General features: G+C 35.0%; 4 protein-coding genes across 10 annotated transcripts in view; 3 read left to right on the forward strand and 1 right to left on the reverse strand.

Annotated features, from left to right (window-relative positions):
- The window catches only part of LOC135682199 (voltage-gated inwardly rectifying potassium channel KCNH6), a 50,636-nt gene extending 44,560 nt beyond the window's left edge, over positions 1-6,076 (forward strand). For all 6 annotated transcript variants that reach the window (XM_065196975.2, XM_065196974.2, XM_065196973.2 and 3 more), the window contains 6 exons: positions 385-831; positions 1,868-2,264; positions 2,726-2,925; positions 3,141-3,393; positions 3,758-3,963; positions 5,214-6,076. In XM_065196975.2, the coding sequence (XP_065053047.2) occupies positions 385-831; positions 1,868-2,264; positions 2,726-2,925; positions 3,141-3,393; positions 3,758-3,963; positions 5,214-5,663 (1,953 nt within the window). In that variant the 3' untranslated portion in view covers positions 5,664-6,076. The remainder of the gene's footprint in view (positions 1-384; positions 832-1,867; positions 2,265-2,725; positions 2,926-3,140; positions 3,394-3,757; positions 3,964-5,213) is intronic.
- A 2,801-nt stretch (positions 6,077-8,877) lies between these two features.
- LOC135682209 (uncharacterized) lies at positions 8,878-12,854 on the forward strand. 2 transcript variants are annotated; one of them, XM_065196991.2, is made up of 4 exons: positions 8,878-9,037; positions 10,303-10,392; positions 11,353-11,459; positions 11,943-12,854. In XM_065196991.2, the coding sequence occupies exons 1-4, from the start codon at positions 8,956-8,958 to the stop codon at positions 12,159-12,161; spliced, it is 498 nt and encodes a 165-aa protein (XP_065053063.1). In that variant the 5' UTR covers positions 8,878-8,955; the 3' UTR covers positions 12,162-12,854. The 2 variants fall into 2 exon arrangements, with proteins under 2 accessions (XP_065053063.1, XP_065053064.1); XM_065196992.2 differs by lacking the exon at positions 10,303-10,392 and adding an exon at positions 10,179-10,268 and having other exon boundaries at positions 8,880-9,037.
- Positions 12,855-12,991: 137 nt separating this feature from the next.
- Positions 12,992-23,354, forward strand: part of LOC135682197 (condensin-2 complex subunit G2) — a 42,580-nt gene continuing 32,217 nt past the window's right edge. The window contains exon 1 of the mRNA XM_065196972.2: positions 12,992-13,602. The gene's annotated coding sequence lies outside the window, so the exon portion shown is untranslated. The remainder of the gene's footprint in view (positions 13,603-23,354) is intronic.
- LOC135682204 (aspartyl aminopeptidase) lies at positions 13,956-23,315 on the reverse strand. Its single transcript, XM_065196986.2, has 17 exons — positions 23,219-23,315; positions 22,581-22,656; positions 21,313-21,410; positions 20,351-20,464; positions 20,027-20,152; positions 19,791-19,915; positions 19,425-19,521; positions 19,113-19,220; positions 18,780-18,857; positions 17,600-17,680; positions 17,356-17,425; positions 16,430-16,520; positions 16,114-16,153; positions 15,782-15,883; positions 14,846-14,927; positions 14,478-14,563; positions 13,956-14,128 (listed from the first exon to the last, which is right to left on the reverse strand). The coding sequence occupies exons 1-17, from the start codon at positions 23,219-23,221 to the stop codon at positions 14,078-14,080; spliced, it is 1,428 nt and encodes a 475-aa protein (XP_065053058.2). The 5' UTR covers positions 23,222-23,315; the 3' UTR covers positions 13,956-14,077.

Raw genomic sequence — 23,354 nt, forward strand, 5'->3', positions numbered from 1 at the left:
ATATACCGTATTTAATCGATCCAAATCTTGCGAAACTTTCCTGCTACCTTGAAGCTGACGGTGAAAATGTAGAAGCGGGGAAGAAATGGTTCTGAAAGATACTGACGATCCAATGCTAAACAATATCAGTGTTGGTTGAACTCCTAATGTCTACTCTTCGGTTTATGTATACAATAAGGTTTTTATCAGTTGGTTGTCCGTCATCTCAAATTAAGTATCTTTTCATAGTTTTGTAGGTAGGGCCTATAATCTCGCGTAGCTTACATTTTTGTGAACCAAATTTGCTGCGGCTTACAATCGATGGCGGCTTGTAAACAAGGGCGGCTTGTAATCAAGGGCGGCTTTAATGGAATAAGTACGGTAATTTCATTTCTTATTTCCTAGGTCATGTCTCTCGGCACAGATGTCTTGCCTGAGTACAAAGTGGAATCACCCAAAATTCACCCATGGACTGTCCTTCATTACTCTCCCTTCAAAGCAGTTTGGGATTGGTTGATCTTGGTGATGGTTATGTATACAGCGATCGTCACGCCGTACATGGCGGCTTTCGTCTTGACTAGGAAGACTAAAAAGACCGTCAGCACTTCAGACACGGCGGAAGCCGCCGCCTTTAACTACAACGACCCACTAGTCATTGTTGATTACATCGTAGACGTCATGTTCATCGTTGATATCTTCATAAACTTTCGTACAACGTTTGTTGATGTAAATGAAGAGGTTGTAAGTGATCCTTGTCGGATTGCTGTGCATTACGTCAAAGGCTGGTTCCTTATCGATTTGCTTGCAGCTATTCCATTTGAGCTGTTGATAATGATAATGAATACAGACCAGGTTTGTTCCTTTGTTTCAGCCTTGTTCTCTTTGTCTTGTGATCTAATTTCATGCAAGGTCTAGTTGCCAAGTATTCAAAAGCAGCTACTTGTTAATAAAGTACGACCAAGAACCAATTTCAAGTTATGAAAGTGTTAGGTATCAAGCCTAACATCTTAATTCTATTTCATCATCGACTCCGTCGCTATGTAGAAGTACGAGAGGGAGCTCGGTAGTTCATGCAAACCAGTAAGGGTGTTAAGAAATATCTTGCCTTTAAGCTCTAAGTTTCCTTTGAGGGCAACTGATTTTGACCTGTGTTTGAAGTTGGCCATGTGTTTTCTTTTTAAAATCATTGTTATTAAAGATTTTTAACCTTTTTCCTTGAAAAAGCTTAGATTACGCACTGTAGAAAATATAGAAGTTTTTACAAAACTGCAAAATTCTCAAAATAATTTATGTAATTCTTCGATGAAAAAGATTTAAAAAGATGTAACTAATGAAGCTTGAGAAATTTGGATGGATAGAGGCGGCAAAGGCCACATTGGATCCCCTTATTGGATAATCTTTTGTAGATAAGTTGAAATATATTTAAAACTTGTGTTGATTATGATACTTTCCCATGATACTTTTGTGTAAACTTAATCGGATACTTATCATATCCTCATTTGTTTGTTTTCACGCATTGAGTTTCTCAAAGAATTATCCTTCTCCGACTGAGGGCTGTTTTTGAGCAGAGACACATGGCTCGTGATGTGAGCTGTAGATAGGCCTAGCTCCTTCAATGTGACCTTAAGCCAATCTCGATACCATTTTTAACCGATTCAATTAGAAAAGACAAGATGCATGGCAAATGGCAAAAAATGTTGATTCTAGTAGCCTATTCACTTTTCAGGCTGTCTGCCCTTTTCCCATGTAAGTTTGTTCATAGTTGAGAAGGACCAGATATTCTTTTAGACTGCATTTTGAAAATAAGTGAATAATTGCATACAATGGCAAGAAAGTATCCATACAAAGGCAAGAACGTAAGCCTTTATACCTTGCTTCTTTTTTGCAGACAACAACACTTATAGGCCTACTTAAAACTGCCAGACTCCTGCGCTTGGTCCGAGTAGCCAGGAAGGTTGATCGCTACTCTGAATACGGAATGGCCCTTCTGTTACTCCTAATGTTTGGTTTTGCGTTGGTGGCTCACTGGTTGGCCTGTATCTGGTATGCCATCGGGGATATGGAAAAGCCAGAATTTAAGATGAACGGTTGGCTGGCCATTCTAGCCAGGGATACCAACATGCCTTATAATACTTCTGACCCGTTAAGTGGACCAGACCTGAAGACAAAATACATCACAGCCCTTTATTTCACTCTTAGTAGTTTGACGAGTGTCGGTTTCGGCAACATATCGCCTAACACCAATGGAGAGAAGCTGTTTACAATTGTTATCATGCTTGTTGGTGGTAAGTTTACCAATTTTGTATAAAAAATAAAGATTATTGCCAAATAGCTAAATCTCCTGGCAATTTTAATGCTCACGGAACCAATTTCTTTGTTCGGTGGGCTACAGTATTTAAAAAGCCCTTTTGCAAAAAGTCCTGAAATTGTAAACCACACGGCTGAAGACCGCGAGGAAGGTAAATGAAAACAAAATAATTTCGAACATCACTACAAATATGTTACTTTTAAGACATGTCTTTTATTAGAGTATAGAAATGCAGCACTGGTAATGAATATTGTCATAAATATAGTGATTTTTTACAGTAGAAGATGATGAGCCAGCTTTCAAAGTCTAGTCTTTAGGCAACTAATATATATGGTCTTCTTATGAATGTGGTAAGTTCCCTCTGTCTCGTATTCATGACAATCGTTTATGTCTACTTTCAATTATTGTTATTATTCACCTTCTCTTATTACCTTACAGCACTGATGTACGCTGTTATATTTGGAAATGTCACCGCCATAATACAAGGCCTCTACTCAGGAATGGCTCAGTACCATGCCACAATGAGAAGAGTCCGAGAATTCATGAGGTTTTATCAGATTCCTCCACAACTACGCCAGCGGCTAGAAGACTATGCGCAGTACGATTATTCGTATACGAATGGGATTGACATGAATGAGGTAGGACTCTGTCTATTAGGGGGATTATCAAAGGTTCATATAGCAAGGGGTGGGGGATAGGATATCTAGATTATTTATAAAGGCTCTTTTCTATAGTCTCCAGAATTTAGTTGGTTTCCATATACTTTATCTTGGCACACTTATTTTGCAATCAACAAGATAGTGCCATTGAATAATATTTACGAAAACTTTGCAATTCTTTCCTCTTCATTCAGGTTCTCAAACGGTTTCCAGAGGGACTGCAGGCTGATATTTGCTTGCATTTGAACCGTCATTTGCTATCAACAAACCCATTGTTCAGGTCGGCAAGTCCAGGATGCCTCAGAACGTTGTCACTGAAGCTTAAAACAACACATTGCCCTCCTGGAGACTATATCATCCATTATGGAGATGAAATAAAGAATTTGTATTGGATTGGGAGGGGCACAGTAGAAGTTATTCAGAATGATACAATCACTGCTATTCTTGGTAAGATGTTTTCACTTTTTTACTGCAACATTTGTTTTTTGTTTGTTTTTAAAGCTTGTAAAAAATTAAATATCAAACTCTCCATTTTCTTCATCCCATATTATTTCATCTATCGTTTTCCTCACAATAGCAGCATTTCCAAATCCATGAATTCTGTCAAGTTTAAGGAGCAGGTTTGATACATTTTGATTTTGGAAAAGACGGATTTGCAAGAACAGATATTTTGCATCAACTCAGTTTCAACATTTCTTTTGACCTTTGCTTGGACTTTTCTTCCGAACTATTGAATTATGTTCGCTAGTCGCATGAGAATGCCTTCCCATAACAATTTAGGTGTAGTCAAGTGAAGAATTTTTTTTCATAGGCAAAGGAGACGTATTTGGAGAGAATTTTAGCATGGTTGCTAACAGACCGATGGGAAAATCAAGAGCAAGCGTGCGTGCACTTACGTATTGTGATCTTCACGCTATAGGGCGAGATGATTGCTTGTATATTTTGAGAGCATATCCAGATTTCAGGAAGAGCTTCGGGGAGGATCTAAAGACAACGTTTGATCTTAGAGACCCACAGGTACATTTTCCATTTGCTCAATCTGTGATAAAGATAGCTAAATTGATTTAGAAAGTTTCATTTTTGTCGTTGTTGTTCTATTGCTCCTTCACACTGCAGTTTGCTTCTTCGTCGAACTGCGCCTTATCCTGCTGTTAGGACAATGGCCACAGTAAAATTACTGTCATGAAATATTATTTCGAAACTAATTTTTCGTGTGTGTTTTTCGGGCACTATTTTATCCATAATTTGTCACTAAATTGTCAATGAATGTCAATATTTTGTCAATAATTATTGTTTTATAGACCTAGGCTTTGTTATCGATAAATTTTCTTAAAATTGCCATAGAATTGCTCGCAGTTTATCCCTTATTTTGGAACACAGCGGCGCATTTTAGGAATATTCAACCCTAATGTTTATGAATATGTACCAAAAGTTGCAAAGCAAGTTAAAACTGTGTTCTAAACAAGCGTCTTATACGTGCCTTTTTTTCTAAAAAAAAGTTAAATTTGAAATGACATCTGAAGTCTGAGGTGTAGGGACTCCATTCTCGGTTTTGCGGTCACTAGTGCCCAGTTCTCTTGGGCCTATGGTTTCGAACACGAGGAGCTAAGATTGCGACCTTCAATAAATGATACCAAGTTCCAAGCCTTCTTGGAACACTATAATATCAAAATTCAGAAGCCCTTAACATAGAGTCTATATAAAACTTTTTGATGAAGTCATCTTTGATGTTTTGTCAGTTTCAAATTATGGTAAATTTTAGTATTTACTTAAGAATCTAGTTTACTCTTCCTAACAAATGTTGATAAGTTATTGCACTTGGTCAAACCAAATTGGTTAATTTTTGAAAGAAGGATATCAAAGATGAAAATTTATTTACTTTTCGTTGCAAGGTGAATTAGGAATATTGCCAGCAGTGTAAATATTGGTCTCGTTGTCTTCAATAAAAATTTTATTTTTTGTTTGGTGAAGGCTGGCCGTGCATTGTTGCTTTTAGATATTGCTGTATATTTTGCAGTATGTCAGATTATTGTGTTACAGCTTTTCTGGATTGTAATAACTAATTTTATAAATATCCAAAATAAGAAAACGGCTCGTCTTAAAATCACCATGCCTTTTCTTACCATTTCTAATCAATTTTCCAATTGAATATTTTCAAAATTCATTGACAGAGATGTTACTATTTCCGTTCAGGTTATGAAGAAAATGTCACCTCCTTGACTTTAATGTTTCACTTCTATTTAAAAGTTTGTTTATTTTGTTGATAGCTGGAACAAGCTGACTTGGAGAGTTCCATGTTCGATATTCCTGGTGCAGCACGACTGGCAGATGTTGTTTTTCAGAGTCCAGAATTAATACAAAAAAGACAATATGACCCTTGTTACCCTGTTGTCAAAGTTGATGTTGACAAATACGGAGGCAAGGGGTACGAGGAAGAGATCGATAACAGTGATAATGATGATCATCATAATCGAAAAGTGTCAGTACATGAAAACGAGTCGCAGCACAGATTTAATACAGACTGCTGTGAATGTAATATTCATCTAAGAAGGGACATTGATAGGCTGAAGACACAAATCACGAGGTTAGATCAACAAATGACCAACAACATGGAACAGATTGTGGCGTTGTTAGAAAGAAGTGTTAGCCAAAGGACATCGGAAAGAAAAACTGGCTATTTATTGGCCCAGAGCTCTTCACATAACGGAACAGGCTAAGATTTTATGATTATAGATACTTCATAGTTCCATTACAACTTCGATGCCTTGAATTCCAAATGATCGGTTGTGCATTGAAATGTGCGATTGAAATGTGGAAATCTACTCCAAAAGTCACTTGGAGTAGAAACAAAATCTCAGACAAAACCAGTCAAGCAAAAATGGCTGTCGTTCTTGGCAGAGTTGTGTGTCATTCAAGAAGGCATGTATTTAGACCCACTATTGTCAAACTTACGGCATACTTGTCAGGAATTTTGTAGCATGGATTCCAAACCAGTACCAAAAAATTCCTCATTGGCAACGTTTTGGTTTAAACGTTGGCAAATCTGATGCAATTTCACGTCGAGCAAATGTTTACCACGAAGATTGCATTATACGCCGGTCACCCTGCATATCAGTGACTTGTAGTAGCAGAAAGATTCGTACGATGTATTTCAGCTTTATTATTATCAAGTAAAACGAGATTATTGTAAGCAACTTTCCCTAAAGAGTCCCCTATGCCCCAGATATAAAAATTCTATAAAAATAATAAAAGTTACCCATAAAGCCTGTATACAGTAGAGATAAATAAGAGCGAATTTCCGACAGCTAACACTCAGATTTTTGGCAGAGATTACACAAAAACGATATAGAATGCAGTTGAGCTCATTCTGTTTACTACATTCTCTTGTGTAAAATCATGATTAAAATCAGGGTGGTTTATTAGAAGGGATGTGTCTTTTTTCTATCAATGCTTTGATATTTAATTTTTTGGGATTTTCTGTATTTGGCTCATTTGCGAACAAAACAACTTTTCCGGTACGGGAACATTAGAAATTTTCATTCATAATTTTTCATTCCAAATATGCACCCAACATGGCTGCTGCAAGCATATAAAGTTTCATCAATGGTACTGTATTGTTCAAAGGAAAATGATTTCCTTCGAAAAGCGTCTTTCGATTTTTGTGAGTTAATAAACGTTTTCGCTCTGGAACGTGGCATAAAACCCCTCCGTCTTGGTGAGTAACATATCTACTTGAAATTGTTCGTTTGTAACGCTTTCTTTCTAAATATGGCTGGTCATTCGTTTTGATTGAAATTGGATCATAACAAAAATGAAATTATTTAAAAATTAATAATAATAGCTGGAATGCATAGATTCGTGATTAAATTGTTATTCGATGAAAATATTTCAGGAGAAAGTTCTTCTATATTTAACCTTTAATTTTTAGGTTAACTTGAGAGAATTTTTCTAATATCTCCCGGCGTTTAATGCCGCGATTTATTAGAAGCAGATGTTTTAACTGTCACCAATTTCGCAATACTAACGCCAGGTCTTCATCTGTGACAGAAATTAATGTAAAAAATACTTTTTATGATTGCGTTTTCCCAATTAATATTTTAGTAACACTGTAGCATTCCTCTGCTTCAAAAAAGTATTTATTGTGTAATATATTTGACTAATTTGTAAATAGTGGAGTTGATTTTACGTTACGTGCCTTAATATATTACGCAAAAAATTAACTTAATGTTAAATGCTTTTTCCTTTCATATAAATCTTACAGTTGACTTAAAGAATGGGCCTAATAAAAGTTATGGTTGAGCTTTTATGTCTGAAGCCTTCCTGTTGTTTGCAATTGAAAAAAATATGAATGCATGGAGATGTGTTTGAATTTGGTGCCCATTCGATTAAAAATAAAATTTCTTAACGATTACAAACGTAGGCTGAGGGAAAGTTGTCTTAACAACTCCAACCTCATTTGATCTGAAAGCCATTGTCTATCGACTTGTATTTGTAAAACAAGCTTTATCAAATGGTAATTAGTGCTCAGAGCTTTCTCTGTGGAGGCAAAATAAAAATTACCACTAAATCCCATGAAGAGTTCTAAAGCACATCAATCAATGCCTGCCTATAAATTGTCTCTAGTTGCGATCATGACGCACCCCCTCCAACGAAATTGCAAAACAAAGGATTTTTACTCAATGGCATATGGGCCCAACAATATTGGATACTGAGAAGGAGGCTGAGGGGGCTAATTTCACCTTTATTTTGTGAAGTGACCAAATTCTACTTCTTTCAGAGTTTGCGACAAACCTCTTTGTTTTTCTCTCAAGAGGGTTGTTGCAGATTTTTGATAATTTCCTGTGCAGTATTCGAATTTGGCCCATCCACAAATATGATACCTGATTAAATTTGTAAAAGAATTTTACACATTTGTAAAAGTGAAGTTATCTCTTACATCAAAATTCAAAATGAATTTCTTTATTTTACCTTGCTATTTTGAATACAGCATTTAATGGGAAATTTTTTTGCATTCCTTTTTCTTTTGTGGCATAATTTACCGGAAAAACTTTTTCAAATCATTTGATTTTCTGAGAAAGTATATTTTTGTCGATAGCAAAAGTGGGGATTTTTTTCTTTCTATCCAAATCCTTACAACTAAAGGAGGTCGCATCCCAACGAAACAAATAAACCTATGAAAAGCTGCTTGTGAGTGGCCGAGTGGCCAAAATGTAAAAAATTTTCTGATTTGCTAAACTAAATGTATATTTTGCTTTGCTGATTTTTCGCTCGTTCGTCTTCCAAACAAAATATAATTCACCAGCTATAGTTTAAACGCCAGCAAGATATGGATACGGTAGTTACGGTGACAAATTTCAAATTGACTCTGGTATATTTTCTTTATTTGCACAACATGCTTTTCGAAATTGAATTTGAAATCGGGAGAACAGGAGATGAACTCCAAAATCGGGAGACTCCCGCCTAAATCCCACCCCAGATATCTGGAGCAGCCACGTAGCTGCAGGGGGGGGGGGGTTGGGGCACGGGGGCCCCAAATGCAAATTTTGACAACAGCTTGCCCCCTCTGGCTACAGTTTTTCCAAATGATATTTTGACAATTTGGCAAATTTATAATTCCATGACCTTGATTTTGTCCAATATATCTGTTTGTTATATATCTGTTTTCTTGTTTTAAAGCCTGTCCCCCTCAGGTATGGCTCTTGCTTGAGTTTGCCCCCCCCCCCTTAGCTGACACCTACAACTACGTGATTGATCTAGAGACTTTGAACCTTTGGCTCAACGAACCCCGGCCTTGGGCCTTGTATCAAAGGCGTTAAATTCATTGCATATTTGGGCCTATGGCGTTAATTTTATCAAGTCATACAAAAGCTATTGAATTAGTTTGTTTCTTTCCACCAATCAGGTTAGAGCTGGAAGTAAATGAAGCAGCAAGGGTCGGGTCAGGTTCTCTTTTCGGTGTTCAAACAGTAGAGAGTGCATAAAAAGTTGAGAGTTCCCTAAACATTGAAGATGGCCGAATCCGACAGCAAAAAAGTCAGAACTGTGGTGCTCCCTATAGACAATAGTGAACACAGCGAAAGAGCCTTCCATTGTGAGTTGCACTTTCTTTTTATCGTGGATGTTTTGGCCGAGAGGTCATAGCGCAAAGTTCATGACGAATATGGCCTAGTCAGCCATGTGGGTTTGAGTTTATCGTTTGCAAGGTCTAGAGATTTGTAGCTCATGATTTCCAGTTAAATGGCTATCAAATGCTCAAAAGATACTGTTTGTGTTGGTAGTTTGTGAAAAATTGGTTCCTTCGTTCAGAGTGCTACGCTTTAAATGATTTTACACATTCATGGCAAGATGGTAATTTTGTCTTCCTCTTATCGTGCCACTAAATAACGACGAAATGGCAAGTTTGAAATGAAAGTACAACAACAATTTATCATTCATTGCTTTGTTATTTGCAAAATCCATATTCTGTGTCGCTAATTTCAGTAGAATAAGGGGTTATTTGGCCAAATTTGTGCCATCCAGCCGAATGTTGCTTAAAAAATTTTTCTGCAGGTTATGCTGCACCTTTCTTTAGCTCTGACACGCACACCTTTCAGTTACTTTGGCACCTAAGACCTGTTTTTTTGTTAATATTGCAAATGCTAATAACTAGCGAGCGTATTATAGTGATATTCCATTGAGTTTCTGCAAGTGTTTTTTTTGCTTTGTGTTAATCATTAACACAATGGAGCTTATATTGACTTTCTGCGAGAGGAAATTTTGAGAAACCACTTTTTGGGAAAAAGTTCTGGGTATTGCAAACAAAAGCTTATATATAATATTTCAAAGACAAAGTCAGCACCTTTCTTTCCATATCTGGCTCATCATTTAATTGGCACCTGAAAGCTGTACATACCAACTGCTCAAGAAAATGGAAAATTTGCATAGAAGTGTCCTTTGAAAAAGTGTAAGGCGAAGACTAAAATCTAAGAATGTAAAAACAATTCATTTCGATAGTAAGCGGGTTTGAGACTCTTGAAATATATATCTCCTTTTTAACCAGACTGGAATCAAGGGGGCATATTGACAGAAACAAAGATGAGCAAACAAAAATTGCTATTGCATATTAAGTATAGCATATCACCTGCAATGATTCCACACCTTCCTATAGATTGGTAGAAAATTTTTGTTTATTGATCTACTTAGCTGCATATTTTGTACTTGTTTATTGAGCTACTTAGCTGCATATTTTGTAGGGTATGTTGATGTCGATATGAAAGATGGGGACAAGATGTTTTTTGCACACTTCTTTGTGCCACCTCCATTGCCAGCCATGTCATTATATCGTAAGTCTGACCTTTTTTGTTGTGTATTTTTCAGGGTATCTAAGTATTGGGAGCAGACCTGATGACAAAGTGGTTCTAGCTTACTTTTTTGTGCCACCCCCATTACCTGCAATGTCGTTATATCGTAAGTTGTTAAAATAAATGTTTTAATTCATAAATTCTTAATTCAGATTGCTCAAAGCTTTAATATTTACAAAATCATGTGAATTTTGTAATTCATTTTTCATTCATTTCTTTCTTCAGCTTTGAATTTGAAAGTTTGATTTTGATAGCCTCAGCATGGATTTTATTTCCTGGATTTCATTATATACATTTCCTGAAACACCTGAAGCATGGATTTTTATTGAACCATCACCAGTAAATAAAGCACTGTTTAAACTAAAGTAATTAATTTGAATTTAATAAACCCAGGTAAAAACTTTGGTTCTGTAAATACAAACTACTCTGGTTGAGCCTTGAATAAGTTAATCCACCTCTTGGGGCTGGTTGAAACATGTTCTAGGTTTTTCAAAGTGAAATGTTAATCTGATTCCAGGCTTGGTTTGTTTTCTTTGTACAAACAGCCAATTTTTTACCCCTTATAAAGCAAACTAAACTAAACCCACTTTTTCTACTGCATTACTCCTTTGATTTGGTATCGGGTAGAGCCTGCACTTTTTGACCTGTTTTTTTGGGAATTATCATCAATTTATACATATAAATTATTTGTTTCCATGCCGTACCTTTTTTTTCTAGTAATCTTTATATATATGTAAACAGTAAAATTCTGGAATGTTACTGTATCAATTTGGAAAACACCTTTCACTTTACTTTCATCTTGCAAATAATTGTTCTCTTCCAGTTTTACTGGCCAAATTATAGTTTTATTGCTAGATAGGTTTTTCAACAGCTAAATTTGTTTACACAGTAAACTGTCAGTTCAAAGTGTAGCAATATTTCAGTATGTATGAATGAACTTTTTGAACGATGTTGAAAGAGTGGAAAATTGCTTATGATAATACCTTGTCTGGCCCTGTCCATTTTGGTATATTTCAAACTATTTTTGAGCATTAAATGCAAACATAAACACCATTTCTGATCTCAGATGCTGCTGTCAAAGCCACAGACGAGTACCATGAATCATTGCAACACCATCTAGATAATGCAAAAAAGTTGATGAAGAAGTTTGAAGAAAAATGTGAAAAAGCTGGGGTGAGTTTAAACTTTTTATGAAAGTTTCAGGTTGGGGGCATTTTAAATATCTTGAAAAAACCGGAATTTTGTACAATAGTAAATCTATAGTATGGTGCACGGAATCCTGACCCTAGTAATATAGACCCTAAAACAAGTGGTAATGGCCTTTTTGATTGTGAAATGTTTCATCTAAATTTGAAAGGCAAATAAAAGTAATTCAGTTTGCTATGTTTCATTCAGCTATCATAGTTCATTCAGCTATCAGTTATTTTTGAATCAGTTACCTTGAAATGAAAAAAACTCACTTTTCTCAGGATGCCAACTTATTGTTGAATGTGGCATGCGATTTTCATTTATCTATAAAACAATTTTTATATAATGTTTTATTGGGCATACAGTTGATTGGTAGCTGCAAAATGGTATGCATCATTTTGGCTATTTCAGTTATGCCGTGCATCACTTTCAAAATTCTATAGAATGATTTTTTTGTGTTTGTTGCAGGTGAAGTATGAAACTCATCTTGAATCATGCCAGGACAGCATTGGAGCTGACATTATCAAGGTATCAAAGCATGTTAATGCAGACTTTATTGTCATTGGGTCCAGAGGTCTTAGCCAAGTGCGCAGGACAATTCTTGGCAGTGTCAGCGAATATGTTGTACACCATAGTAGGATTCCAGTCATAATTGTTCCACCAGAGCAACCTATCAACCCTTTCTAAAGACAAATATTTCTGTATCATCAGCTGAAAGTTGGCTTTTCTAGAACAAAATTTGAACAAGTGTGGATTGTAAAAGTTTTTAATTGTAATGTTTCTCTCTTCTTAATTTACTCTTAGTGTGTATTAAAATCTTTTTATATTAAATTTCTAACATGCAATAACTCCTCTTTGGTAATGAAAGATATAATTTTTTGTAAACAAACCGAGGACAGCTCACCTACATAGGTAGTCGCAACACCCTTGACTTGTCATCTAAGTTGGTACCTTTGCAACTTAACTTTAATATTCTAAAATTATTTTTAAAATCAAACAAATCATACCAAGGCTTGTTGAAATAATAGAACTTACAACCACCCATAGCAAATAATATCTTAGCAACAGTGTGTAATCTAAAAAAGGAAAATCATCCTTTGTGTGAATGTGAACTGTTGAAGTATCATACTAACAAACTCATTGTCCGGCACTGCAAGATTTGTACCCCAGGCAGGTTTAGCTACTGTAGCTTCAGTACAGACATTAAGCCAAAAATGGGCTCCCTATTCTGTTTTCGTTCAAAAAGGTTTATCACATATGATACTCATTAACAATTATGTTTACTGGTGTAATTTTAGTCTTGCTTCATAATGAAATTTTAGCTTTAATATAAATTTTTTTGCTTGATATTGTCTTATCAAAATTTTATTCTACACATGATGACTTTGCCATTTTTTTCAAAGGCTTTTCTTTAAATGATAAAACAAATGGCAGATGGATTCCATTATTTGATTTTTCCATTGTTGGGAAGTGTATCGGGTGGTGACCATTTTTAATGTGTCGGTTTTTAGGAGCTTCTCTTCATTATAAGGTGTCTGTTGTTGGTTGGCACAGGTTATTGGGAGGGTTATTTTGTTTATTGCAAGGTGTCCCTTAATAGAATCTCTATTGAATTCATGGTTTTTGCAAAAAAAAATGAGCTCTTCAAGTCTTAATTGTCTTATTTGAAGATGAAACTTTCATAGATGAAAATTTAGAAATAAAGTGTCAGCTGTCAATGAATTTGGATATGATGTTTTTTGAGAAAACATTTTAAAAGGCAGTGTATCTCACCTTTCAATGGTTTACCAAAACAAAGGAAACTATTTCAGTGAGTATTCATTTCATGACAAAGAATGTCTCTTACTTGCTATTGGTCAGTTTAACTGATTTGTCATGCTTGACTAATCTTAAGGACCCTCGAAATTCAACAAAGAATAGCCAAAGAAGGTGCAACACACTGCCTATAACACAGAGAGTTCAAAAATAAAGTAAGAAGATAAACCCTTAGAGCAGATATCTAGCATTTGATAATGGTTGGCTTTGAAATATAGGTAAATGTAATATTGTCTTTCTCTTTCGAAAATTTAGTCTCAGAGAACTTAACTACATTGCAAATGCATCAACCAAATGCAAGAAAATTTTAAAGGTATGGGGCTTTTCTTAAAGATTACATGTTTTGTGCTGCCAATTCATGTTATTAAGCTCGTACAAGACTTTATCAAGCTCTTATGCAATGATGCAAGTCTTTATATCAGAAAATATTTGGTTTCAGTTGATAAGAACAACTCTGTTCTCTGTTAGTGTTGCTTAGAGAACAATCATTGGAAATGTCAGCTAGAAATTTGTTACTGGTACAAATTTTGACAAAAATGTGTTTCAACCTGCATCATGCTATGTTCCCTATTTAGATGGCTTTTTACCGAATAAAACAGCTCCTAAAATGTATCTTCTTTCTATATGACTATGAAAACATAGAAAATAGTGCATAGAAAATATCAATTAAACTTGAAAAAATCTAATCTTTCTTGGTAAATCTGAAAAATGGACACCTACTCCAATTTTGTTATTGACATAATCTAACAATGTTTTAATGCAGTCAATCTTGGGGAATGAATACCAGATTATTCCATTTCAAGAGAGGCGTCTACTGCAGAAAATTCTTCAAAAAATGCCTACGGAATAAAAATGAATTTTAGGAATGAATGGAGTTTTAATGGGCAGTGAAGTATAACAATGGAGAAAGCATTACCAAAAGGAGTTGTAACCCCTTAATTTGCAAAACTTGGTACAAAGAGGGTTTTAACCATTCTTTGTGTCTGCTGTTAAGTAATTCTCACTTTTAAACAGTTTCAAAATAACTGTGAAATGGAATGATAAACATGTTCAAATAGTAAAATTTGAAATGCCCTTAAGCATGGACTTTCGAATGTATATTTTATCAGCTTCATCTCTACAGACTGAACTTTGCTCTAAACCACTAAAGAAAAACATAAATCGACAAAAAAGCAGACAGCTTGTTACCTTGTACAATGAAATTGACTGAGCAACACTACTGGTGCAACACATTTCTCGTATTGAATGCATACTCAGCATTGGACCTCCAATATCTGTCGGAAAGAAAAATTTCACTCTAGAAAAAATATGCAAAACATACTTTTTGCACAATAGAGATCAAGTTTAATCAGATACTCTTCAATAAAAGGCCCAGCTACTGCCATTGGGATGATATCAAACCATAATGGTTCAACCATATTGGCCTTCATGAAGTGATATTGTATGAAGTTATACATCTATCAGTACAAATCAAATGAGATTTTCTGGTTTGAACTTAGCCACTATATCTTAGCGTTCAAGCCTAAAAGATTGAAGTATGAAACAATAAGACCTACCAACAGTTCTTAGTCCAACTTTGGCTGAAATAATAGGCCCAATAGTGCTACCACAGGGGCTGTCATTACGCACAACAACATCCTGCAATGAAATAAATAATTTCTAAATAGATAATTTTATCCCCTAGACTAGACAAACATGATTGTCCAAACCAAGCTGCCTCACAAATGATATTAGGGGTAAAACACAGAGCAGCAGTTTAGAATCACTCAATTTTTAAACACTAAAATATTTATAGCTCTCTATCTAAAAGGGAATAAACATAATATAACCGACTGGTTGACACTAGTAGATATGACAAACTTAAACTGTGTTGGAGGGCTGGATAATGATAATTTTATTCTTGCTCATTTATTTTTCTTCCTGGAAAATAACCATAAATTATACTTAATTTTAGCTGCTATTTGTTATAAGAAAGACATAGATATTACGAGATAGCTTTATAAATATATGAATTTTGGTGTAGGTTAAGTGGAAAAATACTCCTACAAAAGTTCATGTTCTGATTGACCTAACACTCGTGTGGACGAGACAGGAACATCCAAATAGTCAGATGTTGCCACAGGCTGTAAGGTGCCCATGACCAGTACATAGGATTGTTAAAATGAAAAATTATGATATCAGAACTGAGCACAAATTACATATAGTTGGCTCTGTTTCTCTAGGTAACATATAATGCAGCACTTGGTAAACAAAATAAAACTCTCTTGGAATGGTAAAGGAAATAGGTAAAATAGACAGGGTTAAAAATAATCATCTATTAACAACTAGAGGGCATGGCTTTCAAAGATTGAAAAAGTTGCTTTGCATTAAAATAAATGTTTGAGGGTTCTGCTTTAATGAGGAAGACCAATGCCATTTGGGAGTTTTGTAGTTAGATTAGTAGTGTCCATAGACTGACATGGTGGCTATAGTGCATGAGTAGAAATCAGTACCTGTAATGGAATGTCGGCTTTCTCTGCAACCACTCTCAAAAGGCTAGCTGTAACTGCTGTTGTTGCATATTTCTGATTTGAGTTGAACTTAATGACAGGTCCCTTTAAAATACAAGAGGGAATATGAAACTATCCTCCTACTGTTAAGGCAAGGTACTACAAACTAATGTATTTTATACTATCATTTATATCTTTTCAAATAGCATTTTTGTATCAATAACTGTACCAATATCAACAAAGAAAATGATGAATTACAGTAACCAAGGTTATGTGGGGTAATATCATGAAACAAGTCCAGGTCCAGTTGCAAAGGATGAAAGATGAGCACTTACTCCATGAAAAGCAGGTTTATGGTTTTCCTCGTGTTTCTCACTAAAAGGAAATAAAAATTTGATGATCTAATAACTTGATAACCTTAACATTTTAAATATGCATTCAGAATCAGACAACTCCAGTTTCTAAGGGAAAACAAAATTGGTTAAAATCATAAAAACCAGGCCCAAAATGGGATAGCCATGAAAATAGATATTTTTATAAATTGGGAATATATTTGAATCATTAGACAATTTAAAAATAAAAATTGGGTAAAATGTTAAGCTCTTTCCTTTAAGAAGAAGTATTAGAGGTAGAAAAAAGAAGGGCACTTACGAGTAATTTGGATGGACTGCATGTGCTTGGTCTGCGCTGATCAGGTATGAATTTGCAATGGTTCTTTCATACTGACTATCACCACCAATAGCTACAATGAAATGAAAGGATTCCTTGGTCTGATCATAGTCATAAGGTCTGATTAAAAGAATACGAGTGTTGATTGTAATAATCAATTTTCCTTTCCAGCATTACAAATGACTTCTGCTAACCAGGATTTGCTTCAACATTGGAATATTATCTTGCTATGCTGAGGTTCTAGACAGTGGTGTAGTTAGGAAGAGGCAGGAGGGGGCAAACACCCCCCTTTAATGACAAAAAATGGTCTAGTGTTTTCTGGGGTTCATAAGGGTGTGGACCCCAGGCCTGACCATAATACTTTTAACAGATGATCAGTAAACAGCTCTCTTATTAAGTTCTATGTGAGCTATTTGACTAAAAACAGGACAATTTATTTCAAGGAGAGCAATTTGCTTTTGAGAGAAATTTAAGAGAGCAGCGTGCAGCTCCCCTCTAGCATTCAAGGGGAGCCTGGACTGGAGAGGAGCAAGAGCTATATGGCTCTCCTCCAATGACCAGGCCTGGGACCCCCAATTTTCCTTTGCTCAACTTGCCTTTGCCCCTCAATCTTACAACCCTGGCGAGGCTATGCTACTGGTTCTACAACATACCTTACAGCCCCTTCATGTAATGGCAATAGTTTATTTATGTTGTAGAAAAAACACATTTTGCTTTGAAGATGTTTATATTTTTAGAACAGAAAGTTTGGATCAGAAGTTCGAGAAAGTTGTATACTTAGTTTGGATAAACAAACATCTACCCTGAAATGTCTATTAAAGTACAGGAGTTATAACTGCAAAAACATTTTGTATAAATTTTGTGCAGCTACAGTTGCTCAGGATGTTTTATCGGGATATTTTACTTACCATCAACAATCCTTCTCATGACAAGCTCTGTCAATGCTGAGCCAGCTCCTTGAGCACTTCCTGACCCAACCTCAAAAAAATGGAACATACTGTTACAAGCAAATGACATTTAAGGATATAGCAAAATATCATTTATTGAAAAAGGCTAAGCAAATTTATATGGAAATAGGCATATCCTTAGAAAGCTTTAAAACTGATAAATTTAGCAAATTGAGAATTGAGCAACAGAAATAAATTCTCTTACCTCTTCATTGTCATAAAAAACTACCATGCGAATGTTACTCTCTGATGCAAGTGTGTCATTCTTCAGTGATTCCAACAAGCCCTAGTAATTGTTTTTTATGGTTTATCAACAAAAACCCATTTCAATGCAAGAAATTCAATATTCATAAACTTTTTATATCTTCTCATAAAATTTTAGAAAACAGACGACTACAAGACAATACCACAGGTAGCATGGGAATACATAGCAACCCTGTGGCCATTACATTAAACATATCTGCTTCAAAATGGAATCACATTGTATGTTACTAATTACATAAACTGTTAACTGTTCCTCCTAGCTGTGCAGTTGGAAATCAATGTTAACTGACTCTAAGAATGTGTGAGCCTTAAAGGATTATATTTCATTAAGTTCTGCTAATTAGCGACATCTTAAACAACTTCAACATATGATAAGTAAATGGGCTGAGTCGTAAAAAAAGGAAAACACAGAACACACGGAAAAATGAAATTCTGCTTTAAGCTTCTAGAATGCAAATACATGAACAAAGCAACAGAGCTCTTTCAAGAATTAAATATACGGCCTTTTTTTAAGGAATGAGAATTCCGTGTTTTCTGCGTTTTCGATTCTGAGTGAGGGTGAAAATTGAAAATGCGGAAAACACTGAAACCTTTAACAATGAATCACATTTGCTAATTTAATGACAAGAGAGGTATATAATGTTTTATTAAGTCTTTGATAAAGTTGAACACAGATTTTGTGGCTGCAAGAGCAACTAACGCCACTCAAAGCTGTGTTATGAAGACAACTTAGTTTGTTTTAAACATCTCTCACGTTGGCACAAATCTTCCACCTTTTTCACCGGATAGACCAGAAAGGTAAATATAAAGTGTCCCTGATTTGTTTTCTTATCAAGCACAGACAAGATTGTGTAGGAAAACCCCTTGTGAAATCAGCTGCAACTGATTTCCGTGTTTTTCGCGTTTTTGATTTTCACCCTGGTTTAGAATCAATAACGCGGAATTCTAATTCCTTAAAAAAGGTCTTATATTTCAATTCTTGAAAGAGCTCTGTTGCTTTGTTTATGTGTTTGCATTCTAGAAGCTTAAAGCACAATTTCACTTTTCCACCTTGTCCATGTATTCTGTGTTTTCCGCGCTTTCCACTTGGCAAATTTGAGATTTTCATAAAAATGACAAACCTGAAGGCCTGTGTAAACGTTGAAAAGATTATCCAATCTTGGTGAGAAAACAAATTCGTTCATTAGTCCTCCAATTACCTTTGGTGAAATAAAAATTTTTAGGTATTAGTGTTGGCCTGCGATAAGATTAAAAATTGTTGTGCCTAGAAAAATTCTAAAAAGCTATAGTGGTTTTCCTACAAAAAGGAATAAATTTTATGTGAAATATCAGACCAAATCTTCTCAGTAATTTGGAAAAAAAGATATTCTATAAAAACTGTACAAAGGTTTTGTTGCAATCAACGCTTTTATAAATCTATTCCCATTTACCACTCAAAATATTCAAAAACATACAGATGGCTGCGTATCAGCAAGACAAAGTTCCATATCTAAGAGGTCTTCTTTTTTGCAGCCAAGTTTGTTGCAAATGGCATCAATAAGAACTGAATGGTGTTTTTCTGCCTGAAAAATATTGACAAAATATTACAACAATATTGTTTTATATGATCATATTTACAGCCTTAAACTTGTTCAGCAATGGGTTGTTATAAAGTAACTAAATAACTGTTGATGATATACAAAAATAATTCTTTAACCAATTTTGACAATGCTGATATTTATTAGCAAGGTGTACATTTATGCTGTTACAAAAAAAGGCAAATTTACTTGGCATTTTTGTCCATTGTTCTTGCCTGATGCTTGCTCATCAGTAGCTTTAGGCTGATTTAGCTGTGTCATTGCTGCTGTTGCAAGGACAGGCAGGCTGAAAAAACAAGTGGAAAAAATTAGAGAAAACAAGAAATAACTGTCCTTGCTTTGGCACAGTTTGATCTTTTTTATATATATGACATTTGGGCTAAACATTTGATAGTTTGTACTGGGAACTTCACTGGCCTATTTATTCGATATATTAAGCTCCCGTGCCAAAAACCAATCCTTCTAAATGTTACACTGTCCCACTAGCAAGCAAAGCACAATGCATAACGATATTGACATTATTGACATTATTGATATTGACATAATGATACTCACATATGTGACTCCTTGTTTGGACCAAACTTGTCATTGATATCTCTTTGAAGATGAATAGCTAAATGTGGGACCCTGAGAATGGGTTGCTCAATGTTAACCAACTGGTGCACTAGCTTGTCACCTGTCTAGCAAAAAAACAGTTAGACTTATAAAATCTTATAAATCTGAAAGTGGCAGAGTATTATTAACTTTCAAAACTTGAAGTATCAAGTGGTACCGTGTGCTGGTTAACTTACCTTGATTATAGCTCTTCCTGCCACAGTCAGATCTCTATCGAACCAAGTATTCCAAATCCCCCCACCATAACACTCAACACCTACAGACAGAAAGCCATTGCTTTTCTTTGTTGATCTTGGTTTCACCTCAAAGAAAAATTCAAAGCTGAATGAAATTTGACCATAGTTAATTCTAAGATATTAACTCTATGATATAAGATATAATTCATGACAGCCATTTAAATGTAAATCTAAGATATAGCAAATCCTAAACAATTTACAGTAAGTATCCCAAATACTTTGTTTGAATGCTTAGTGTAAGTTTGAATTTCTAAGTAAACCTACCTTTAAACAAGGGCTGTCTGTGTGAGCCCCAACAATGCTAAAGCCCCCTCCTGGCTGGTATTTACCACCAACAGCAAAAGCAATGATGGTTGATTGATTTCTTGTCAAAAAATACTGAAAAAATTTTTAATTGAATATATTCATGCATAGAACATAAGAAAGATTTTTGAACACAGAAAGTAAGAAAAACCTCTTTCATAATCTAAACAGATTTTTACCTGAAAGCTAACTTTACTAGACTTAACAAGTCAGACAGTCTAGACACAAAATAACTACAATGTATTTGCTAGTATTAAAGCATGTGGATTGCTGCTGTTAGGTATTCACATATAAAATTAACCTGCATGCAGACTTTACAAACAGAGAAAATTGTAAGGTCTGTGTAACGGCACAGATTTTCTTGTATCCACTCATTTCACAAAACTATTTGCCTTATTCAAAACTCTGTCTCTATAGCCAATAAGATATCTCTCCACGATTTTAAGGAACAAATCATAATGGTGCCTCTTTTAACGTATGCCTTTGGGAATGTCTTTGCATGCTAGTCATTGAAACAGTTTGATCATGTGAGATATATTACCATTGTTCTGTTGGTATCCTTTTGAGTGCTTTTGTTGTACAAATAATCAAAATTCAAGGCATTGTGCCAATAATAAAAGACTGTGAAAAAGATGATTCCCTAAAGAAATGCGAATGGGATGCAAGAAAATATGCATCATTGTGCAGACCATACAATTCTCTCTATTTGTTAAGTCTGTGAGCAGGCTAATATAAAATATTCACACAGCTAGCTCTCTGTCTGAGTACAAATCAATTCTGAGACAAACCAAGAGCTTCATATTAGGTTTATATTAGGTGTTCTCTATAAATTCAAATGCACCCTCTTGTTACTGGTGTATACAAAGCAACAAAGCCAATCAAAAGGTTTAAGGAATATGAAAATATCTGTTGATGTGTACTACCTTCCCATTTACTTTCAGTTGATTTTGCTTCCAATCCAGTTTTTCACTAAGCTCAACAAAGCCAGCTTCTGTCAGAGTTTTTCGACATAAATCAACAACTAAAATAAAGATATGCCAGAAACATAAATCCTTTTCTCTCCTAACATAAAATATGCTCCATTTAATCACACCTTTCCTAATTATACCCAATTAAGCCAAGTGTATTCTTATTTAGAATTTCTAAAGTCCATATTTAAAGCAATAAGGTGCACTTGACTACTGTGAATAAGAATTTTTTTTTAATTTTTAAGGAAAATTTCTAAGGATTTGCTCTACTAAAAGTGCTACTAACTTTTTAGACTGAACTAAAATTTTACACTAAAGGATAAACATTCAGCAGGTGCCGATCTAGACTGGTTGCACAGGTTTAAAAAAACTGGTCAAATTTTAAGAGCTATGTTTCTCTGTAAATCTTGAATTTTTGATCTAAAATTTCAATTGCAACAATTGCTGCATTTCTCCCTGACTGTATGTATACATTGTGTATACATAATGAATTGAAGCCCCACAAGATTTTGAGAAGAGTTCCAGCTTCCTAATTCATCTTTTATCCAAAAGTGTCAGAGAAATTCAAAATCAAGGAAATCAGTTGCCACTCGAAGTGACAGTGTGGAGTATGCTATCTATGCAACAATATTGAAACTGCCAGTTATTGTTTTCTGAAAACCTGTGAAAACCGGTGCCCATGTGTTTCCCTTATGCAAAAAAACCGGTGACTAAAAAGCATATTCCATATCAATAACCATAGCTCAAAAGTGTGGAGGCTTTAAAACAAAATGATACTTAAGAAATACGGATGCAAATAAGAATCTGAGGTTTCGTATTGAGGGACTAGACTTTTTTCTCGGAAAAATTCATGAAATTATCAAAGTTGCAAGAAAAGGATCAGAGGCCATGCTAAAGGGAGTAAAATTTTGACATTTAGATAAAGTGTGGGCAAATTAATAGCATTTAAAAGTTGCTACCCTCATTAGCAACTTTTAGCAATATTTATGGACCAATAACACACAGAACTGTAATGGGGTAAAGCAACCCAAAGCCGGTCAAAATTTTGGCTAGATCCACGCCTGTTCAGTTAAGTTTCTAGTAAGGCTTGCATCTTGTGGAAGACTGAAAATTTGTATGAATAAATCCCAGCGGGCCCCATCATGTATCATTATATTTGATAAGGAATTTCTGCATCTAGGGTAGCTTTTTTTAAAGACTTTTAAAAATTTGTGGTCACTTACCATGGTAAGGTGAGGGAGCTTGATTGATAAACTTTACAAGACCTCTGGCAGCATTAATTGTTGCATCTTTTGATGCCTGTTGTTCAAAATAGTCAAAATGATAGGCAAGAAAGAAGCTTTTATTTCCACATAATGAGAATCGAATTCAAAATGAAATTAGGATTCAAAACGTATTGAAACCTCAAATCGATTGCAAGAATTTTATTCTACATGTCCAATAAAAGTGTATCTGCCCATATTACCTTCAAAGTGTCAGTGCCTATTAGACAATGCGCTCTAAATAACAACAGCAAAACTTACTTTGCTTTATACCATCCCCAAAGAATATGTTACAAGGTAAACACTTTGTTTTAATTCGGCCGACAGCTGTTCTTTTTTCTTTCCGGCCTGCCCAGGATAGAATTCGAGTCTTCTCGTTTAAAAAACCACTTTGATTTTGATAAAACTACAGACTAACCGTTTGATAAATCTTTGAATCTGAGTTTTGCTTCATGGTAATGAAATTGTTTTAAGGAGGAAGTAACTTGGTCTAAAAGATTTCTTGGAAAATTCGACCTTTAAAATTTTTTATCCAACCTTCTTAATCATGGGATGAATCTATTTAATTTTTGACTATAAGATATTTTAGTTAAACAAACCATATCTGCAGTAAATTGTCAATAGATGTATATTATCCAAAAATCAATCTTCTTTTGGCGTCTTTTCGGCCATTAATCAAGTCCTCGTTTTGAAAGTGTTTGATTGCGAGACTCACTTCTATGACGCATGCTCGCG

The sequence above is a fragment of the Rhopilema esculentum genome, chromosome 16, assembly GCF_057945365.1.
Source record: "Rhopilema esculentum isolate cy_ngs chromosome 16, ASM5794536v1, whole genome shotgun sequence".
Classification (NCBI taxonomy): Eukaryota; Metazoa; Cnidaria; class Scyphozoa; order Rhizostomeae; family Rhizostomatidae; genus Rhopilema; species Rhopilema esculentum.

What these genes read in the sequence shown, in the direction of transcription:
- LOC135682204 (XM_065196986.2), bottom strand. An exon ending in ACGTTTACACAGGCCTTCAG is followed by an intron (nt 17,681 to 18,779) that starts GTTTGTCATTTT and finishes AACAATTACTAG; the next exon opens with GGCTTGTTGGAATCACTGAA. An exon ending in TTTTTTATGACAATGAAGAG is followed by an intron (nt 17,426 to 17,599) that starts GTAAGAGAATTT and finishes CATTTTTTTGAG; the next exon opens with GTTGGGTCAGGAAGTGCTCA.
- LOC135682209 (XM_065196991.2), top strand. Translation starts at nt 8,956, where the DNA reads ATGGCCGAATCCGACAGCAAAAAAGTCAGAACTGTGGTGCTCCCTATA. An exon ending in CAGCGAAAGAGCCTTCCATT is followed by an intron (nt 9,038 to 10,302) that starts GTGAGTTGCACT and finishes TGTATTTTTCAG; the next exon opens with GGTATCTAAGTATTGGGAGC. An exon ending in ACCTGCAATGTCGTTATATC is followed by an intron (nt 10,393 to 11,352) that starts GTAAGTTGTTAA and finishes TTCTGATCTCAG; the next exon opens with ATGCTGCTGTCAAAGCCACA.